The sequence below is a fragment of the Anolis sagrei genome, chromosome Y, assembly GCF_037176765.1.
Source record: "Anolis sagrei isolate rAnoSag1 chromosome Y, rAnoSag1.mat, whole genome shotgun sequence".
Lineage (NCBI taxonomy): Eukaryota > Metazoa > Chordata > Lepidosauria > Squamata > Dactyloidae > Anolis > Anolis sagrei.
In genome coordinates this window covers 54,896,939-54,916,406 of record NC_090035.1, presented here as the reverse complement: position 1 = coordinate 54,916,406, position 19,468 = coordinate 54,896,939, and the positions used below count along the sequence as shown (strand labels likewise).

At 44.0% G+C, this 19,468-nt stretch overlaps 1 protein-coding gene across 1 annotated transcript in view; it reads left to right on the top strand.

The window, feature by feature from the left end:
* Positions 1-1,075: 1,075 nt before the first annotated feature.
* LOC137095426 (keratinocyte differentiation factor 1-like) overlaps positions 1,076-19,468 on the top strand; it is a 32,091-nt gene continuing 13,698 nt past the window's right edge. The window contains exons 1-2 of the mRNA XM_067462089.1: positions 1,076-2,144; positions 13,777-13,857. Of these exons, the coding sequence (XP_067318190.1) occupies positions 1,076-2,144; positions 13,777-13,857 (1,150 nt within the window). The remainder of the gene's footprint in view (positions 2,145-13,776; positions 13,858-19,468) is intronic.

Genomic DNA, 19,468 nt, shown 5'->3' with positions numbered 1-19,468 from the left:
ATTTGAATGCTGGGATGTGGATGTCTGCATCTCAGCCATATTTTTGGAGCCATAAAGGCTAGAAACTTGGTTTTTTAAAAAAAAAGAAGAAGAAGAAGAAGAGGAAGAAGAAGAAGAAGAAGAAGAAGCTATAGTTCCCCAAGAAGTTGAACTCTGCACCTGATGGATATACAGAGTTGCAGGACTCAACACAGCCCTCTCTTTATGCTCTTGTTTTTAAACATTTCTTCCATCAAATGCAGATTCTAGTCCATGAAACTTTGCTTCTTAATATTTATTTATTTTATTTCATACTTCTCACCCAGAAAGGGGGGAGGGGGTAGACTCAGTGCGGCTTCACAACAAACACACACACACTCTCTCTCTCTCACACACACACACACACAAGTTGCATATTTATACCAAAGGGGTTCAGGGCAGTATAAAAAGTAAAGGTTTTCCCCTGACATTAAGTCTAGTCATGTCAGATTCTGGAGTGCGGTGCTCATCTCCATTTCTAAGCTGAAGAGTTGGCGTTCTTCATAGACATCTCCTAGGTCATATGGCCAGTATGACTGCATGTATCGCAGTTACCTTCCTGCAGAAGCAGTACCTATTGAACTACTCACATTTGCATATTTTCAAACTGCTAGTTTGGCAGAAGCTGGGCTAACAGCAGAGGCTGTGCTCCACGCAGTCATGCTGGCCACATGACCTAGGAGGTGTCTACAGACAATGCCAGCTCTTTGGCTCTGAAATGGAGATGAGCACTAACCCCCGGATTCAGACTTAATGCCAAGGGAAACCTTTACCTTTTATTTGTCAATATTTCCAAAGCCTTGGTGGGAGTTGAATTGTTGATCCCTTCACATCCTGGTCTACATGTGGTTCTATTTTGTATTAATTTGTGTTCTCCTGCTAAAGTACAGCACAAATAACTCAGAACAAAAAGTGCTTTGATTGTTAATGAAAACATTGGCTCACCAGAGGGAGTTGTGAATATTATTATCTCTTCCCAGCTTATCCAGTTCTAATGTGGAGGGAATGTGTGTCTTCTCTGTGTTTCTGACATTAGGTGTTTCAAGGGTGGCAAGTCATGCTTGGAAGGAGACAAGGCCTTCACCAAAATCTAAGTGACCATCACCAGCCTCATGAAGATGTGGCTGTCTCTCCAAGAATCGTTACTCCCAGGGCAAACAATATTAACCTGGAGGTGTTCAGTGGCTCCACCCCAGAGCTCAAGCCAACCCGCAAGTCAGCCCGGGATAGGAGACACTGCAAAGCTGATCCCAAAGACAGCAATGGGAGGGAGGGAGAAACAATCACCTTTATCTCTGGCCCTTCAGAGCCCCCTCAGTCTACGTGCTGCCCCAGCTTCTCTCAGGCCTGGAGTGCATACAAAGCAATCTTCTGCTGCATCGTGACTTGTGGGGGCTGCTTCAGGGATTGCAAGCCCAAAATCCCATACCCATACATTGAGACATTGACAGAGGATGTCAAGAGCCAAGAGTGCAATGGGCATTCACCAAGCAGACTGGCCAGAAGTTCCCCCACTGAAAAGAATGGGAGCCAAACCAAAAAGAGCACTGTGGGCAGCAGTTTCAGCTACCCAGATGTGAAACTGAAAGGGATCCCAGTTTTTCCAAACCAGAGTCCTTGCTCTCACACAGACACAGATTCCTGTTACAAGGAGCCTCTGCAAGAAAAACGTCCCTGGATCTACCAGAAGCAGCATCCTCCCAGTAGCCAGCGGAGCTCTGAAGAACATTATTCCTTCCATGAGTCGGATTTTGAGTTTGGGGAGCTGAATAGTTCCATGTCCAGCAGGGAGATTGACGTCCTGATCTTCAGGAAACTGACTGAGCTCTTCAGTGTCCACCAGATTGATGAGTTGGCCAAGTGTACCTCAGACACGGTCTTCCTGGAGAAGACCAACAAGATCTCAGACCTTATCAACAGCATCACACAGGACTATCACCTGGATGAGCAGGATGCTGAATGTAGACTGGTCCGGGGAATCATTCGTATCAGTACACGCAAAAGCCAGGTTTGGCCCCGCATCTGTGTCCCTACCCTCCCAAGCCAGGAGGAGAACAGCAACCGGGGCAACCCACCGGACAGTGGCAACGAAACCATGTTGGCTTCTGTGCTCACTAGCAAAGAAAGTATGTATGCACGCCCACTCCATGTGGGACAAAGACATTGATATAGGAGACAGTTTGGCCAGTATGCTGAAGGGCCACACCTCTGGGGAAGCTCAATAACTTTGGGGAGCTGTTCAGTGAAGTACAGGAAGATAAGTCAAAATGACAAGAGGAGAAGACAACTAAAAGCCTTCTACGTGGCACACAGATGAATCATTTCTTTTGTGTGCGTGAGGCCTGGCCAAATGGGCAAACCTGGGCCTTCCAAGTGTTTTGGACTTCAACTCCCACAGTTCCTAACAGCCCGAGGCCCTTTCCTTTTCCCCCTCAGTCACTTAAGCAGAAAAGGAAAGAGAAAAGGAAGAGTCCTGAGGCTGTTAGGAATGGTGGAAGTTAAAGTCCAAAACACCTGGAGGACCCAAGTTGGCCCATGCTTGGTCTAGACTGAGGCATCAGGGGAAGTACTGCTCTCCAAAACTAGCTGCTTCACTGCCATAAGATGTAGCTATGGTTACTAGTTAGGCACTCTTGCAGATGAACCTACCCACATACAGGGCCATAGCCAGAAAAATTTTTTGGGGAGGGTTGACAATTTCGGTGGGGGAGAGGGGGTAAAAATTTCAGGGGGGGGGGTTGAAAATTTCGGGGTGGGGGGGTGGGTTTGAAACCTGCCTCCTAGCTCACGCTGAAGCAAAGAGGCAGAGCAACCTTCAATAGCCCAAAGCTCCGCCCCTGTCAACCACCTCCACCAAGTCTGGCCTCTTTAATGAGAGCATTCAACACACATACACACAACTTGGTTGCTTCACTACATCGGCTGTTGCTGCAAGCAATGCCAGTGTGAATAAATTGTCAATATTTGCTTGAGATAGTGCTTACAGTTCTGAAGGGACTCTTAATTTTTTTGCATCTCATAGACTTAGCATGGGGATTTGGTTAACCAGTTAAAATTCGTGAGTAAACCAGGTTTTTTTTTAAAAAAAAAATCTGAAACATTTCGGGGGGGGGGGTTGAACCCCTAAAACCACCCCCTCGCTACAGGCCTGCCCACATATATACTACTTATGTATAAGTCAACCCCTTGTATAAGATGAGGACATTGTTTTCAGGCCAAGATTATGGATTTTGATGTGATAAGCTGTGGAGAGGAGAAAATGCCAACTATCTCTAGTCACCTCTGCAATCAAAAAAGGCCAGAAATGATGCCAAGGTGGAGAAAGTAAAAGGGATTGATATTTCTGTTGTTCTGTAATGTGTGGCTGATTGAAAATCACACATAGTTCATGTCTTTACCAATCCACACGCTGTTTTGCTAGAGAAAAGATATGCCACGCAGATGATCAGTAAAGAATAAGGTGCTTACTCTTCGTTATGCAGAGCATCATATATACAGACATTTGAACAGTTGCATTGACTCACACAATGTCCTTTGAGAGAGATTCAAATAGTCTTTAGGTATCCATGTGAAAGATCTTCCAGCAGCCCAGAAGCAAAAATGCAAACTGTCTTGGTAAGCTGCTGCTCAGAAAACCTAAAAATGTAACTGTTGCCAAAACTCCCAGGCTCAGCTAGCATCTCAGCCATAGCCCAACCAATCAGCTTTGTGCTTTGCATTCTCCAGTTAACACACTCACCATCTGATTTTGCATGCTCCTACAGGATGGACTAAGTTCTTGCCTTTCACCAATCTACTGAGAGGTGATTTCTTTTTTGATAAAATAATAAAGGTGCAGTACATACATTGACACGTGGATAAGTCATTCCAAGTTTTTAGGCTTGCTTTAAAATATTTCTTTTAGATTGTACACAACAAGTATATACAGTACTTAACAGAGGTCTTACAAGTTGCTGGATAAAGTCCATTTCATGTCTGTTTTTCCCAATGTGCAACCTATTGTTCAAAAACACATAATGTTTTTGAACTACCTTGTCAATATATGACATATTTAAATGCTTCAGTATCAGTCTGACATGTTATTGTGCATCTCTTTTGTTTGTTTGAAGAGGAGGCCCCAAGCTCCTCTTATAACACAATGTTTGTCACAACTTTATTCTTAAATCCCGCCACCATCTCCCCGAACAGACTTGGGGCAGCTTACAGGCGGCACAAAATGCCTAAAAACAAACATAAACATGAACACAATCAGGGGCGGCTCAACCCATTATGCAAAGTAAGCATTTGCAGTACAGTTGATTTTGCCCAGGAGCACTCTTGAGCCACTCTTGGGGGAAAATAGACCTTGACATATGCGAGTTGTAGTTACTGGGATGCATAGTTCACCTAAAATCAAAGAGCATTCTGAACTCCACCAGTGATGGAATTGAACCAAATATGGCACACACAACTCCCACGATGAACAGAAAATATATATCAATGATTGGGGGGGGGGGGGCCAAAATACTTCTTTGCTTACCGTTGAAAATTACCTAGGGCCGCCTCTGAACACAATATAAAATACAATAAAAGAAAACATATGCACATATAAAAATATAAAAATGATAGAAATTTTCCAGGCCCTTATTAAAGAGAAAAACTTGACAATAGAAAAGTAAGATGTATGCACAGTCAGATTTCTTATTTAGATAGTGCTAATAGGCCTGGGCAGTTTCGTTTCGTTAATTCGTAATTCGTTAATAATTCGTTAATTTTTCCAATTACAAAACGATAACGAACCATTCTGGAGCAATCATTAAAAAAAACGAATTTTTGAACACGTTTTGTAAATGCTTCGTATTTCGTTATTGTATTTGTTTCGTTATTGTTTTGAGGTCATTTCGTTATTATTTCTGCATGTCTGGGCCAGTTTTATGGTTTAATTAGTGAAAAAAAAATATGATATCACACCAACAGTCAAGAACAGAGGGAGAGGGAAGCTTCAGAAGTTTTTGGAGGTTTTTTAGCGTATATTTTGCGGTCGCGTCCGCCATTAACGAATCGATTCGTTATTGTTTCGGAAATCGATTTGTTAATTTTTTTACCATTTACGAAATTTTGTAAATATCGAACTTTTTAAAAGGAAAATTTTGTAATTATTTTAAATATCAAAACAAAAAAACCCCCCAAATACAAATCGATTTTAGAAACAAATTTTTGCGTTGTTACCCAGGCCTAAGTGCTAAATGAAGATTTGATGAAAATGTTTGCTCTAGAATAGCACCTTTCTAGTATGCTTACCCTGGACCCCCTTTCTAGATGTCCTTATCTGTAGCCATTGTACTACGGACAAGAGCAGAAGAACATGCTGGAGCAGGAAAAGCCCTGTCTACTCAACCATATTGATTCCATAATAGCCAGTTGTGAGTGAATTATAACCCTAATTCTTGTTTCCAACAACTGATCCTAATTTGAGGCATCCTGACTTGGATAATCGGAAGATGAGTCCATATCTCACCATCTTGATCAGGGGTCATTTATAGCCTGATTTCCCTTGAATTGTCTCTCATACTACCACTTAGTGCAGGCAAGGGCAAACTAGCTTGGAAGCTGCATGCTAGGACTCCCTGCTAGGAGGACTAGCTTCCCGGTGATGGAAGGGAGGAAAGGAGGATAGAAAGGGAGAATGAAGGAAGGATGTAAGAAGAAAGAGGGAGAGAGGGAAGGAAGGATAAAGGGAAGGGTGGAAGGGAAGGATGAAAGAAGGAAGGAAAAAGAGAAGGAAGGGAGAAAGTGAGGAAGAGAAGGATGGATGGATGGATGGATGGACGGATGGATGGATGGATGGATGGGAGGGAGGTGCTTAAGATTGTCTGGGGAGGCCCTGGTATCGGTCCCGCCTCCTTTGCAGATCCGATTGGCAGGGACAAGAGACAGGGCCTTCTCAGTGGTGGCCCCTCGACTATAGAACACCCTCCCTAGTAATATCAGATTGGCCCCCTCCCTCCTAACATTTTGAAAGAAAGTTGAAACCTGGCTTTTTGAGCAGGCATTTACAGATGCAGTGTAACAAATTAATTTAGACCCACAGAATGACTGGATGATGCAATGGAAAAATGATTTTAGTGATGAGACGCTGAGAACTTGTGTTTTATGGTTTTTATTGTTCTACTTTTTATATGATCTATATTATATCTTATCATTTTAAACTATATTTTATGTTGTGGGGGGCATAGATTCCTGACTGAAAACCACCTCGAGTCACCTTCGGGTTGAGATAGGTGGTAAAAAGTATGGTAAATAAATAAAGGAAGGAAGGAAGGAAGGGAGGGAGGGAGGGAGGGAGGGAGGGAGGGAGGGAAGGAAGGGATGGAGGAAAGAAAGAGATGGAAGGAAGGAACTGAGGAAGAGAAGGATGGAAAGAAGGGAAGGATAAAGGAAAGAGAAAGAAAAAATACAAAAGAGAGGGAAAGATGAAAGGGTGGAAGGGAAGGGTTGAAGGAAGGAAGGAAGGGTGGAAGGGAATGGAGGGAGGGAGGGAGAAAGGGAGGAAAGAGAGAAAGACAAAAGGGAGGGAAGGATGAAAGGGTGGAAGGAAAGGAAGGAGGGAGGGAGGAAGAAAGACGATGATAAGGAAAAGGGGAAGGAGGAAGGAAAGAAAGGAAGGAGTGACAAAAGGGTAGAAGTGAAGAAGAAAGAAGTAGGGAAGAAGGAAAGAAAGAGAGAAGGAAGGATAGGATGGTGAGAGAGAATAGAGATTGAGAAAAGAGCCCAAAGGGCTGCATCTGGATTTGCCCACATCTGACTTAGTGCCACTAGCAATTTCCTACTGGCAATTCCTTGAACATGTTATAGAATGAGCACATTCACATCGTAACCAGATATAGAGCAGCAATGAGTAATCCAATTTATTTATTAATTCCCATTCTAAGCTTAAATCTGTTGACATTGGTTTTCCATCTACGTAATAGGAGAGGCTAGGTTAGATGTATGCATGGGTTTTGCTGACACAAGAATTCACTGACTCCTTTATTAACAAACTAGCTGTACCCGCCATGTGTTGCTGTGGCCAACCTTCCCTCCCACTCTCTCTCTCTCCTTCCCCCTTTCTTTCCTCTTTTTCTTTCCCTATTTCTCTTCTTTCTTCCATCTCTACCTGTTTCTTTCCTCCCTTTCTTTGCTCTTTGGTTACATCCTTCCTTCTCTCCTTCCTTCCTTCTTTCCTTCCTTCCTTCCTTCCTTCCTTCCTTCCTTCCTTCCTTCCGTATCTTTCGTTCCTTGTCTCCTTCCTTCCCTCTCTTTTTCCTTTCACTTTTTTATTTCCTTCTCTCTTTCCTTGCTTCTCTACTTTCTTTCTTTCCTTCCTTTTTTTCCCTCCCTCCTTCTCTCCTTCTTTCCTTCCTACCCCCTTTCCCTCCTCTCTTGTTACTTCTTGACTGTCTCTTCCATTTAATATTGTATATAATATTGTATAATTAAGGAAGGAAAAAGGGAGGGAAGAAGGGAAGGAAGGGAAGGAAAGAAAAGAAAAGAAAGAAGGAGGGACAGGAAGGAAGGAAGGGAAAGGACGGAGGGGATGAAAAAATGAGGGAGGGAAGGAAATGTAGGGGAAGGAAATGAAGAAAGGGAAAGAAGGAGGAAAGGAGAAGACAGGAAGGAAAAGAAGGAAAGGAGGGAAAGGAAGAAAGAAGGAGGGACAGGAAGGAAGGGAAGGAGGGAAAGAAGGAAAGGAAGGAGAAAGAAGGAAGAAAAGGAAAGAAAGGGAGGGAGGGAGGGAGGAAGGGGAGGAAAGAAGGGAAGGGAGTGAGGGAGATGGTGCTTCAATCAAGCACCATCAAACTTCCTCGCCGCCTCCTCCTCCTCTTCCCCTTCTTCTTTGCCTGTGGGCTCCGCTGCCACCGCTGTCACTTATCCAATCCTTCCTGTTCCAACAGGGAAAGGAGGAGGAGGAGGAGACTGCCCTCCTGACATAGCAGGGAAAGAGAAGGGGCTCCATGCGGCAAGCCTCCACCTCCACTCCCATGGTGCCCACTCTTGCTTGTGTGTGTGTGTGTGTGCGACCGTGCACGCGCGCCTGGCTCCTCATGCTTTAACAGCCGGCTGTTTCCCCATGAGGAGGAGGGGGAGTGGCCATATGTCTCTTTGTGGGCCTGCAGTTTCTCCTTTGTGGACATGTAGTTTAGAAGTCCTTTCTGCTTTTTGTTTTCATTGTTTTTTGAGTGAAGGACATACATTGGGTTGTTAGGTGTATCGTGTCCAAATTTGGTGTCAATTCCCCAGTGGTTTTTGAGTTCTGTTAATACCACAAACAAACATTACATTTTTATTTATATACTAGCTGTACCTGCCACATGCTGCTGTGGCCAACCTTCCCTCTCTCCTTCTTTCCCCCATTCCTTCACTCCCCCCTTTCCTTCCTTCCTTCCTTCCTTTCCTTCTCTTCTTCCTTTCTTCTCTATCTCTTTCCTTCCTTCCCCCTTTTTCTTTCCCTCCCTCTTTCCTTCCTTCTCTCTTTGCTTCCATGCTTCCTTCTCCCTCTCCTTCTTCCTTTCTTTCCTTCCCTCCCTTTTTCTCTTTTCTTCCTTCTCTACCTCTTTCCTTCCTTCTCTTTCTGCTTCCATGCTTCCTTCTCCCTTTCCTTCTTTCTTTCCCTCCCCTTTTCTCTTTTATTTATTTATTTATTTATTTACTGCATTTGTTGACCGCCGTTCTCAGCCCTAGGGCGACTCACGGCGGTGTACAACATATAAAAAGACAATTTACAATGAAAGCAATATCATAAACAACAATAACAACATCACTATTAATAATACCATTACACTAAATCATTCGCGACGTCTCATCATAGAATCACAATCCAATCTCGTTATCCATATTCCGTTCCACTCATCATTGCCAATTTGTTGTAGCACTTAGTCAAACGCCTTCTCAAACAACCATGTCTTTAGGCTCTTGCGGAATGTCATAAGGGGGGGCGCCTGTCTGATGTCTACAGGGAGGGTGTTCCACAGCTAGGGGGCCACCACCGAGAAGGCCCTATCCCTCGTCCCCGCCAGGCGTGCCTGTGAGGCAGGCGGGATTGAGAGAAGGGCCTCCCCTGACGATCTCAAGGTCCTCGTGGGCTCATAGGCCGAGATGCGGTCACATAGGTATTTTGGGCCGGAACCGTTTAGGGCTTTGTAGGCCAACACCAGCACCTTGAATTGGGCCCGGTAGCAGATCGGCAGCCAGTGGAGCTGGGACAACAAGGGCGTTGTGTGCTCCCTGCGTCCCGCTCCTGTTAGTAACATGGCTGCCAAGCGCGCTGGACTAGCTGGAGCTTCCGGGCCGTCTTCAAGGGCAGCCCCATGTAGAGAGCATTGCAGTAGTCAAGGCGGGATGTGACCAGAGCGTGTACTACCACGGCCAAGTCAGACTTCCCAAGGTACGGGCGCAGCTGGCGCATGAGCCTGAGCTGTGCGAATGCTCCCCTGGTCACCGCTGAAACCTGGGTGTCCAGGCTCAACGATGAATCCAGGATCACACCCAAGCTGCGAACCTGCGCCTTCAAGGGGAGTGCGACCCTATCCAGCACAGGCTGTAACCCTATACCCTGTTCGGCCTTGCGACTGACCAGGAGTACATCTGTCTTGTCTGGATTTAATTTCAATTTGTTCGCCCTCATCCAGACCATTACAGCGGCCAGGCACCGGTTCAGGACCTCGACAGCCTCCTTAGTAGCAGGTGGGAAGGAGTGACAGAGTTGGACATCATCTGCGTACAGATGACACCGCACCCCGAAACTCCGGATGATCTCACCCAGCGGCTTCATGTAGATATTAAACAGCATGGGGGACAGTATAGAGCCCTGTGGAACCCCACAAGTCAAAGGCTGTGGCGTTGAACAGGTGTCCCCCAATAACACCTTCTGGGTGCGGACCTCCAGAAATGACCGGAGCCACTGCAGAACAGTGCCCCCGAGGCCCATTTCCGCAAGGCGCCCCAGAAGGATACCGTGGTCGACGGTATCGAAGGCCGCTGAGAGGTCCAGGAGCACCAACAGGGACACACTCCCCCTGTCTAGCTCCCGGCGCAGATCATCCACTAAGGTGACCAAGACTGTCTCAGTACCATGTCCCGGTCTGAAACCAGACTGTGCCGAATCCAGATAATCCGTGTGTCTCAAGAATACCTGGAGTTGTGAGGCCACCACGCTTTCCATGACTTTGCCCAAAAAGGGGAGATTGGAAACAGGCCGAAAGTTGTCAAATTTAGTGGGGTCCAGTGATGGTTTTTTCAACAGCGGTTTTATAATAGCTTGTGTTAAGCTCACTGGAATTTTGTCTTCCCGAAGGGAGGCGTTAACCACCACCGTTACCCACTCAGCCAATCCCCCTCTGGCCTCCTTCAGAAGCCAGGATGGGCAGGGGTCTAGGATGGACGTAGTGGGCCTCATTCCTCCAAGTATCTTGTCCACATCCTCGGGCTTCACAAATTGAAAAGAATCCATCAAAATAGGACAAGCAGGTGCTCGTGTCACATCCTCAGAGACTTCATTTAACATGGTGTCCAGACCAGAACGGATCAAAGCGACTTTGTCTGCAAAGAACCGAGCAAATGCTTTTCAGCGCGTGGCCGAATTGTCAGAGCTCCCGCCTGAGATGGCGGGAGTTAAAAGACCTCTGACAATCCGGAACAACTCCACCGGACGGTTCCTTGCAGACGCAATAGTGGCCGCAAAGAAAGTTTTCTTTGCGGCTTTTATTGCCGCGGCATATGCCCTTAGAAAGGACACAAACCATGTTCGATTTGACTCGCTCGGATCTAAATGCCACACGCTCTCTAGTTCCCTCTTCCTTCGCTTCATCACTGCGAGCTCCTCAGTAAACCAAGGAGCTGGTTTAGCTCGGCTACTTGAGAGGGGACGTTCCGGAGCGATCGTGTCAATTGCCCTGGCCATCTCTCCATTCCAGAGAGCGACCAAGGCTTCGACAGGGTCACCTACCAAGGTGGCGGGAAAATCCCCAAGAGCCGTCAGGAATCCATTCGGATCCATAAGCCTCCTGGGGCGGACCAACTTAATGGGTCCTCCACCTTTGCAGAGGTTGGGGGGCGCAGTGAGCCTAAATCTGACAAGGAAGTGGTCGGTCCATGGCAACGGAGAGATGGTCAACTCCTCAACACCGCCACCTTGCTCCCATCCCTGGCAGAAAACCAAGTCCAATGTATGTCCAGCACAGTGGGTGGGGCCAGATATTTGTTGGGACAGCCCCATGGTTGCCATGGCAGACATGAAGTCCTGAGCCGCTCCTGTGAGGGTCGACTCGGCATGGATATTGAAGTCTCCCAGCACAAGAAGCCGTTGAGACTCCAACGCCAGGCTCGAGACTACCCCCGCTAGCTCAGGTAGGGAGACTGTAGTGAAGCGAGGTGGACGGTACACTAACAGAATCCCTATTCTGTCCCGGTCACCCACCCTCAGGTGGACGCATTCAAAATTTGTTGACTGCGGGATGGGACTCCTGGTCAGATGAATGGAATCTCTATAGACCACTGCGACCCCGCCTCCCCGCCCTCTGGATCTTGGTTGGTGCTGCACGGAGAAGCCTGGGGGACAAAGCTGGGTTAGATTCACGCCTCCAGCTTCATCCAACCAGGTCTCCGTGATGCACGCCAGATCTGCCCGCTCATCCAGGATTAAATCCTGGATAAAGGTCGTTTTACCGTTGACAGATCTGGCATTCAACAGCACCACCTTCAATCCGGAGGGCCCGCCATCCTGGTTACACCAATTTACCATAGGAGACCGGTTTGGAATTATTAATGTAGATAAGCGATCCGAATTAGGCCGAATTTGTGGTCTCCTTTTCCCGCATCTCCCCCTCCCCACCACGACCTCTATGGGGGCCCCTCGGCTAGTGGAACACCTCCCCTCCTCCATGCCACAGTCCAAATCCAAGGTCTTAATTTCTGTTTCATTAATGGTTGTTTGGATTGTTGGAGTTTTTTCTTGCCAACTTCCTTCATTCCCTTTCTCCCCCCTCCCCACCTCATTGTTACCCACGGCCTCCAGCTTGCTTCGTCCCTTGCCCTTTCCACAAGTCACTAATATCAAGGACAATACAAATAGGGGAATAGGGAACCACATGGGTGATAGTAGTAGTACACTTCAGTAAGACTGATAGTAACAAAGTGCAATAAGCGTCACAGCTGTGACAGTTGGTAGTTCGTAAAGTGCAAGAGTCTTAAAGTGCAAACACAATAGCGTCACAGCTGCGTGCCACTGGGGTGATTCCTAAAGTGCAAGATCTTAAAGTGCAACAAGGTACCCGAATCTGGCTCTAAGTGCTATCTAAAGTGCGGCATGGAGGGATAGGGAGAGGGTGGGTAGTGCCAGTTCAATTTAGCAGCAGAAGAGGCAGGCGCCTTAAAGTGCTATACTGAGTTCTTAGTACCAATTAGCAGCAAATTAGGCAAGGAATGATAAAGTGTTTCTTTAAGCAATATGTAAACATTGAGCAATATGTAAACACAACGTTAGAGAGTTGACAAGCAATATCAGTTTGTGAAGTTGTTGTGATTCAAGATGTAGTCTATGGACAGCTGATGTAAAATAGCGAATGGAACTCTCAGTCTTTCTGGAGATGGTCCACACGGCGGTTGGTCAGCACAAGTTGGTCTACACACCGCTTAATTGCACAATCTTTTCTTCCTTCTCTACCTCTTTCCTTCCTTCTCTTTTTGCTTCCATACTTCCTTCTCCCTTTCCTTCTTTCTTTCTTTCCCTCCCCTTTTCTCTCTTTTCTTCCTTCTCTACCTCTTTCCTTCCTTCTCTTTTTGCTTCCATACTTCCTTCTCCCTTTACTTCTTTCTTTCTTTCCCTCCCCTCCCCTTTCCTTTCTCCCTTCTCTACCTCTTTCCTTCCTTCTCTTTTTGCTTCCATGCTTCCTTCTCCCTATACTTCCTTCTTCCCCCCCTTTGTTTTCTTTCTTTTTCTCTCTCTCCCTTTCTTCCTTTTTTCTGTATTGTCATTTAGCTTTTCATCATTTAGCTTTTGGGAGGGCTTTTAAGTCCCTTCTGCTGTGTTTTTCAGTGATTTTATGAGTGAAGGTCATACATTGGGTTGTTAGGTGTCTTGTGTTCAAATTTGGTGCCAATTCCTCCAGTGGTTTTTGAGTTCTGTTAATCCCACAATGAACATTACATTTTTATTTATATAGATATAGAAGATTCATCCGTTAAGAGACATTGAGCATGGTTGACAGGGTCAAAGTGTTGAAATTCTTTGATTATTAAGGATTGATGGTTTGATCGGCTTCATTTCAGGACTTCCTGTTCTCCCCGACCTTAGCAGTAATCTTCTCATAGGAGTATAGAGTATGGCTCTTCTCCCCAGCAACAGCAACAATATATTCTTAGGCACTATCACTCTTGTAATGCAAAGTGTGTTGGAATGCTTTGATCTTGAAGGAACGATTACGTCCTATTAGGTTTACAAATGATCTCCTTCTAGCAGAGATGAAAAATGCTAGAACTGGTTTGATATGGATCAATGTAGCTGCTTGCAATTTAGGATTCCCCTTGGGGCCATGACTGTCATGAATGCCTGCACCTCAAAATTGAGCATTACACTCCACTAAAAGAAACAGAGCTTGTTTCACTACCAGGTAGGATTGCCAGGGTGCAGTGATTGGGCTGAAATTCCCATTTAAGGGCATGTACAGTGTATTAGTAAAGAAACTCTGTGTGGTAGGATACAAGTACTTTTAAATACCAACATTTCTGTTGCTCCTTTTTTAGACTTGTCTGTGAAGATATCGGTAGAAACCACAGCAGATGTGAAAGCCAGGTACATGAGGCATGGGCCATATAGCGTTACAGGTGAGCTTCCTTTACATTACAGCAAGAACTTTGGTGATGGTGATGTTTCGATCTATAGTGCTCAGACCATAGCTTTCCAACAAACAGCACTTCTCATAGTGTTCCCACCCACTGGGCAAAACAAATGGTTCATATAGATCTTAATACTATGAACTCCAGAGGTTTTGATTTGCAGGATTTGATTTCCCATTTAACCCTCTGCCCTTCCATTTTTCCAACTGCTTTTAATATGTCCCAGTTTCTCACTCTTTTCTCTTTGTCCTCTTGCTCTCTGAGATCTCTCCTTCTTCCTTATTTATTATTTTATTTATTTATTATTTAAACTTATATGCTGCCACTCCCCTGGGGCTCGGAGCGGCTTACAAGAATAGCTAAAATCTAACAAAGTTTAAAAGCAATTTAAAACAATTTAAAAACAACAGTATCAAACATTAAAAGCCTGTCGGAACAGGTATATCTTACATGCCCTGTGGAAAGCTGGTAAGTCCCGCAGGGCACGAACTTCAGGTGGCATAGCATTCCAGACTGATGGCACCACTGCTGTGAAGGCTCTGCGTCTGGTTGCCGTTAGACGCAAGGTCTTGACACTGGGGACTTCCAATAGATCTTGGTCCTCAGAACGGAGGGATCTCTGGGGTTGGTAGGGGGTGGGACGATCCCTCAAATACATTGGCCCCAGACCATGCAAGGCCTTAAAGTTGAGTACCATCACTTTGAAAGTGATCTGGTGCTCAATTGGTAACCAATGCAGCTGTAGTAAGATTGGTGTTATGTGGCATCGGAATTCCTGCAAGAAACCGAGCAGCTGCGTTTTGTACCAACTTGAGCTTCCGAATCACCTACAGAGGGAGGCCAATGTAGAGGGCGTTACAGTAGTCCAGTCTTGAGATGACCGTGGCCTGGATCACCGTAGCTAGGTCGTCCCTGGACAGGTAGGGGGCCAGCCATCTAGCCTGCCACAGGTGAAAGAAGGTGGTTCTGCTCACGGCACAACTAATTCTTTAAAATGGTCCTTAGTATGTTATTTATTGTGTCAGAAGCAAACTGAGGGTACAGTTAAAATGTATTTAAAACACAAACAAAGTTTAAAACTGGCATTATGCTAAATTATGCTAAATTTCTTTTGACCAGAACCTGGCCACTTGGAGTGCCTCTGGTGTTGCTGCAAGACAATACTCCATTGTACATGTGGCAGGGCTCAGGTTTCATTGCAGCAGGTGGTCTGTGGTTGCTCTCCTCCACACACACACGCCGTGGAATCCACTTTGTAGCCCCATTTCTTAAGGTTGGCTCTGCATCTTGTGATGCCAGTCTGTTCAGCTTCTTCCATGTCACCCAGTCTTCTGTGTGCCCAGGGGGTCTTAGCCACTGATTGAGGTTCTGAGTTTTAGCCTGCCACTTTTAGACTCTTGCTTGCTGATGTGTTCCTGAAAGTATCTCTGTTGATCTTAGGAAGCTGTTTTTTTTTTAAGGCATTGGCATGCTGGCTGATATCCGAACAGAGGATGGGTCTTTCATTATTGGCTGCTACTTCCCGACGAATGTCAGGTGGTGCAATACCAGCTAAACCAGTGGTGCTCAACCTGTGGGTCTCCAGGTGTTTTGGTCTACAACTCTCAAAAATCCCAGCCAGTTTACCAGCTGTTAGGATTTCTGGGACTTGAAGGCCAAAACATTTGGGTACCCACAAGTTGAGAACCACTGAGATAAACAGTGTCATGTCTCTAGTGGTGTGGGGCGTAGACATCCTGTGATAATGCAGCATGTCTCATTAAGAGCCACATCCACTTTTTTAACATGGTGAGATGCATTCCACACTGGGCTTGCATATTCAGGAGCAGAGTAGCAAAGTGCAAGGGCAGATGTCTTCACTGTGTCTGGTTGTGATCCCCAGGTTGTGCCAAACAGCTTTTGTATATTATTTCTAGCACCCGCTTTTTTGCTTGATAGTCAAGCAGTGCTTCTTATAAGTCAGAGCATGGTCCAGAGTGACTCCCAGGTATTTGTGTGTGCTGCAATGCCCCAGTGGGATTCCTTCCCAGGAAATCCATAGAGCTCGAGATGCTTATCTGTTCTTAAGGTGAAAAGCACATGTCTGTGTTTTAGATGGATTAGGAATCAGCTGGTTTCCCTGCAATAGGCAGTAAAAGCTTCTGAGAGCTTCTGTTCAACTATTTCAAAGCTCCTTGCTTGAGCAGTGATGGCACATTCATCCTTAGTATGAAAGATCACATCAGATAGAGGGAAGACAAAGTCTGTCCCTCACAGTTTTTGTATAATTGGACGAACCCTCTCATTTCTAGAAAATTGTCTTAATTCAGAGCCTCGACAATTCAGAATATAGCTGGACCCCTCTGGAAGAGTACACTGCATTTCCCCTTCAGCAGCATCCTTGAATGCATATATTCGTTGAATTTATGTATGAAATTCATACATGTATCATTATACCCATGATTTTAGCTGTATTACAGGAAATCCTGGAAGGCAAAATGTTATAGCTTTTTTCCCTTCGTTTCTTCATATATTGTTTGGCTATCCTGGGCATGATAGAGCAGGGCTTCTATTTGCATGTCCAGGGTATTTTTGAGACGATCTTGCCGGTAGGGCAGGAAAAGAGCATAAGGGCAGGAAAAGAGCAAGCAAGGTTTTTGTTTGTTTGTTTGTCCTGCAGTCAACAGACTGTCAGAACAATTTATATATTATTTATTTATTTACTACATTTAGATAACGCTTTTCTCCCCCTAAGGGAACTCAAAGTGGTTTCCAACATTATAAAGTCAAAATTCAATGCCGTACATACATGTGAAAACCAAAAGATAATAACAAGACAATAACATATAACTATAACTTAATTTAATCAAATTAAAACATGAATATAAAAGAACATTTAGACATAAAGCATAAAAATTAAACATCGATAATACAATAACATTTATGTTAAAACCCACAGATAAACAACAGTTATTAAAATCATGACATCCAAAATCAAGTCCATTGGTCCATTAACTATTCCTTATCTTTTTGCACTATGAGCTTTGCTGTCCAAAAGTTTGGTCACATAATCACGTTTTTGCTTTCTTCCTGAATTTATATATTTATTTATTTACAGTATTAATATTTCACCCTTCTCACTCTGCAGGGGACTCAGGGCGGATTACAATGTACAATGAAGTACTTCCTCATTCTTTGCATGCTTGCTGGAGATTTTTATGTCCTCACAGATTAGTTAAATTTGCCTCCCCGCATAAGCGATAGCTAAATTTCCTACTTGACAGATGCAACTGTCTTTCGGGCTGCAAAGATCAACAACAAGCTACACAAATGTCATGTTAAATATATTCTAAATCAGGATGTCAGACTTGTGGCCCTCCAGATGTCTGAGCCTCCAATTCCCAGACACCCTTGTCCAATGGCCAGGAATTCTGGGAGCTGATGTTCAAAGCACACAAGTTTGGCACCACACTTCTCAAGCAATATCAACAGGCATTCATATGATGAATTTATTTCCAAGTATTATGGAATCTTCTTTTCCAAATAATTCGATTGCATTCCTTTGCTCATCAAAATAATTTTGCTGTATGGCTTTGAGCCATTTCTGATTTTAGGTCGCAATATCAAGGGGGTATTTTGTTCAGAGGGAGTTTGCTTTCTCTGGAGTTGAAAGAGCATGACTTCCCATAGGGTTTTCTTTATGTCAGGAGTGACTTGAGAAACCGCAAGTCGTTTCTAGTGTGAGAGAATTGGCCGTTTGCAAGGATATTGCTCAAAGGATGCCTTGATGTTTGATGTTTTACCACCCTTGTGGGAGGCCTCTCTCATGTCCCTGCATGATGAGCTGGAGTTAACAGAGGGAGCTCAACCCATTCTCCCCAGATTCGTACCACTGACATGTCTGTCAGCAGTCCTGTCAGCACAAGGGATTAACCCATTCCATCTAAGGGAGCTCCTACTTCCCATAGGTCACCCCATGGCTTTCCTTGTTTGAACAATAATTCGAACCCAGATTACCGGAGTTGCTCTCCAAAACAATACGCAGGCACAGTAAATACATAGGAACATCAGAAAGTGTCTGTTATCGCAAACTACTTGGACAAAATCATTCATAACCTTAGTGAAAGGCCGCTGAGACCAACTAAATACACATATTACCAAAGGAGCAAGGCACATCAATTGGAAGGTTTCTTTATAGTTGTAGGGCAACCACTTTTTGCTTTCCAGCCTAATTGATCTTAACAGTTGTCTCTCACCAGCAGCATGTCTGAAAGAGATCTTAATGTATAGGTGGAGATCACCTTTTAAAGAATGTTCCCAAACCATTTATGTCATCCTAGATTAACACCCGCATTTTAACTTTAGTCTGGAAATGTACTGGTGACTGTGTTTTGCCCTCCTATTTGCTAACTTAATATTTCAGTGCTATTTATGATAGAGAAGGCTTGGTTGAGGGAAGGGGATTTACAGAGTTTTACACAGTTTTCATGTTTGACTCGCTTTAAATTCTTGGATGTTCATGTCACTAACACAAAATAAAATGCCCAGTAGACAAATGAAATACATTGTTGAAGGCTTTCATGCCCAGAATCATGCCCAGTTGTGAGTTTTCTGGCCTGTATGGCCATGTTCCAGAAGCATTCTTTCCTGACATTTTGCCTCCATCTATGGCAGGCATCCTCAGAGGCTACCAATATTTTTTAAAAATCCCTCTAAAATCAGGACAGTCAATAAAGAGCAACACTCTGAAAACAGGTGAATTCCAGATGTGAAACAATTAGGACCAGCTAATCACCTCCCAACAAAGGATTCCCCTAGGCAGGGAGCAGTGAAGCTTTGAAGCTACTAGGCTATTCAATAGGCTTGGGCGATCAAGGAAAAAATTGGTTCTAAACTCGCTTCATTTCTTGGGGGCGCTAGCGTTTCGAAATTCTGTGGACTTCCGAAATTTGAGATTTCAGAGTTTTGTAATTTCTGAAATTTTGTTAATTACAAATCGATTCGTTAATGGCGGACGCGATTGTGCAATGCGCTAAAAACACCTCCAAACGGGACTGGGGGATATTCTGAAGCTTTCCTCTCCCTCTGAATTTGATTGCTGGTGTTACAACTAACAAACTGATTAAAAATTAAATAAATTAAATAAATTAAATAAGTTGATTGCTGGTGTTACAACTAACAAACTGATTAAAAAATAAAATAAATTCTGGATGAAATTAAAGTACAGAAAGTTTGTAAAAATACAAATTAAAATCATTTTAATCAATTAATCAAATAATCAAATAGAATAAAAAATTAAATAACAAAATAATAAAATGAAGTAATAAAATAAGTAAGATAACAAATTAAAATGTAATAAAACACATAACTTTGTAATAAAATATAAAATAATATATAAAATAATAATATATAAAAATAATATATAAATAAAATTAATATAAATAATTAATAATATATATAAAATAAAAATAATATATAAAAATATAGAAATTAAATATAAGAGAGTAAAAACTAAATAAAAAGTAATAAAAATTGCACTTTGAAATAAACTATGAAGTTATTAAATTATGGCCAAGTTATCTGGCAAGTGTACATATTAATTATAATTCCTCTAGCAGTA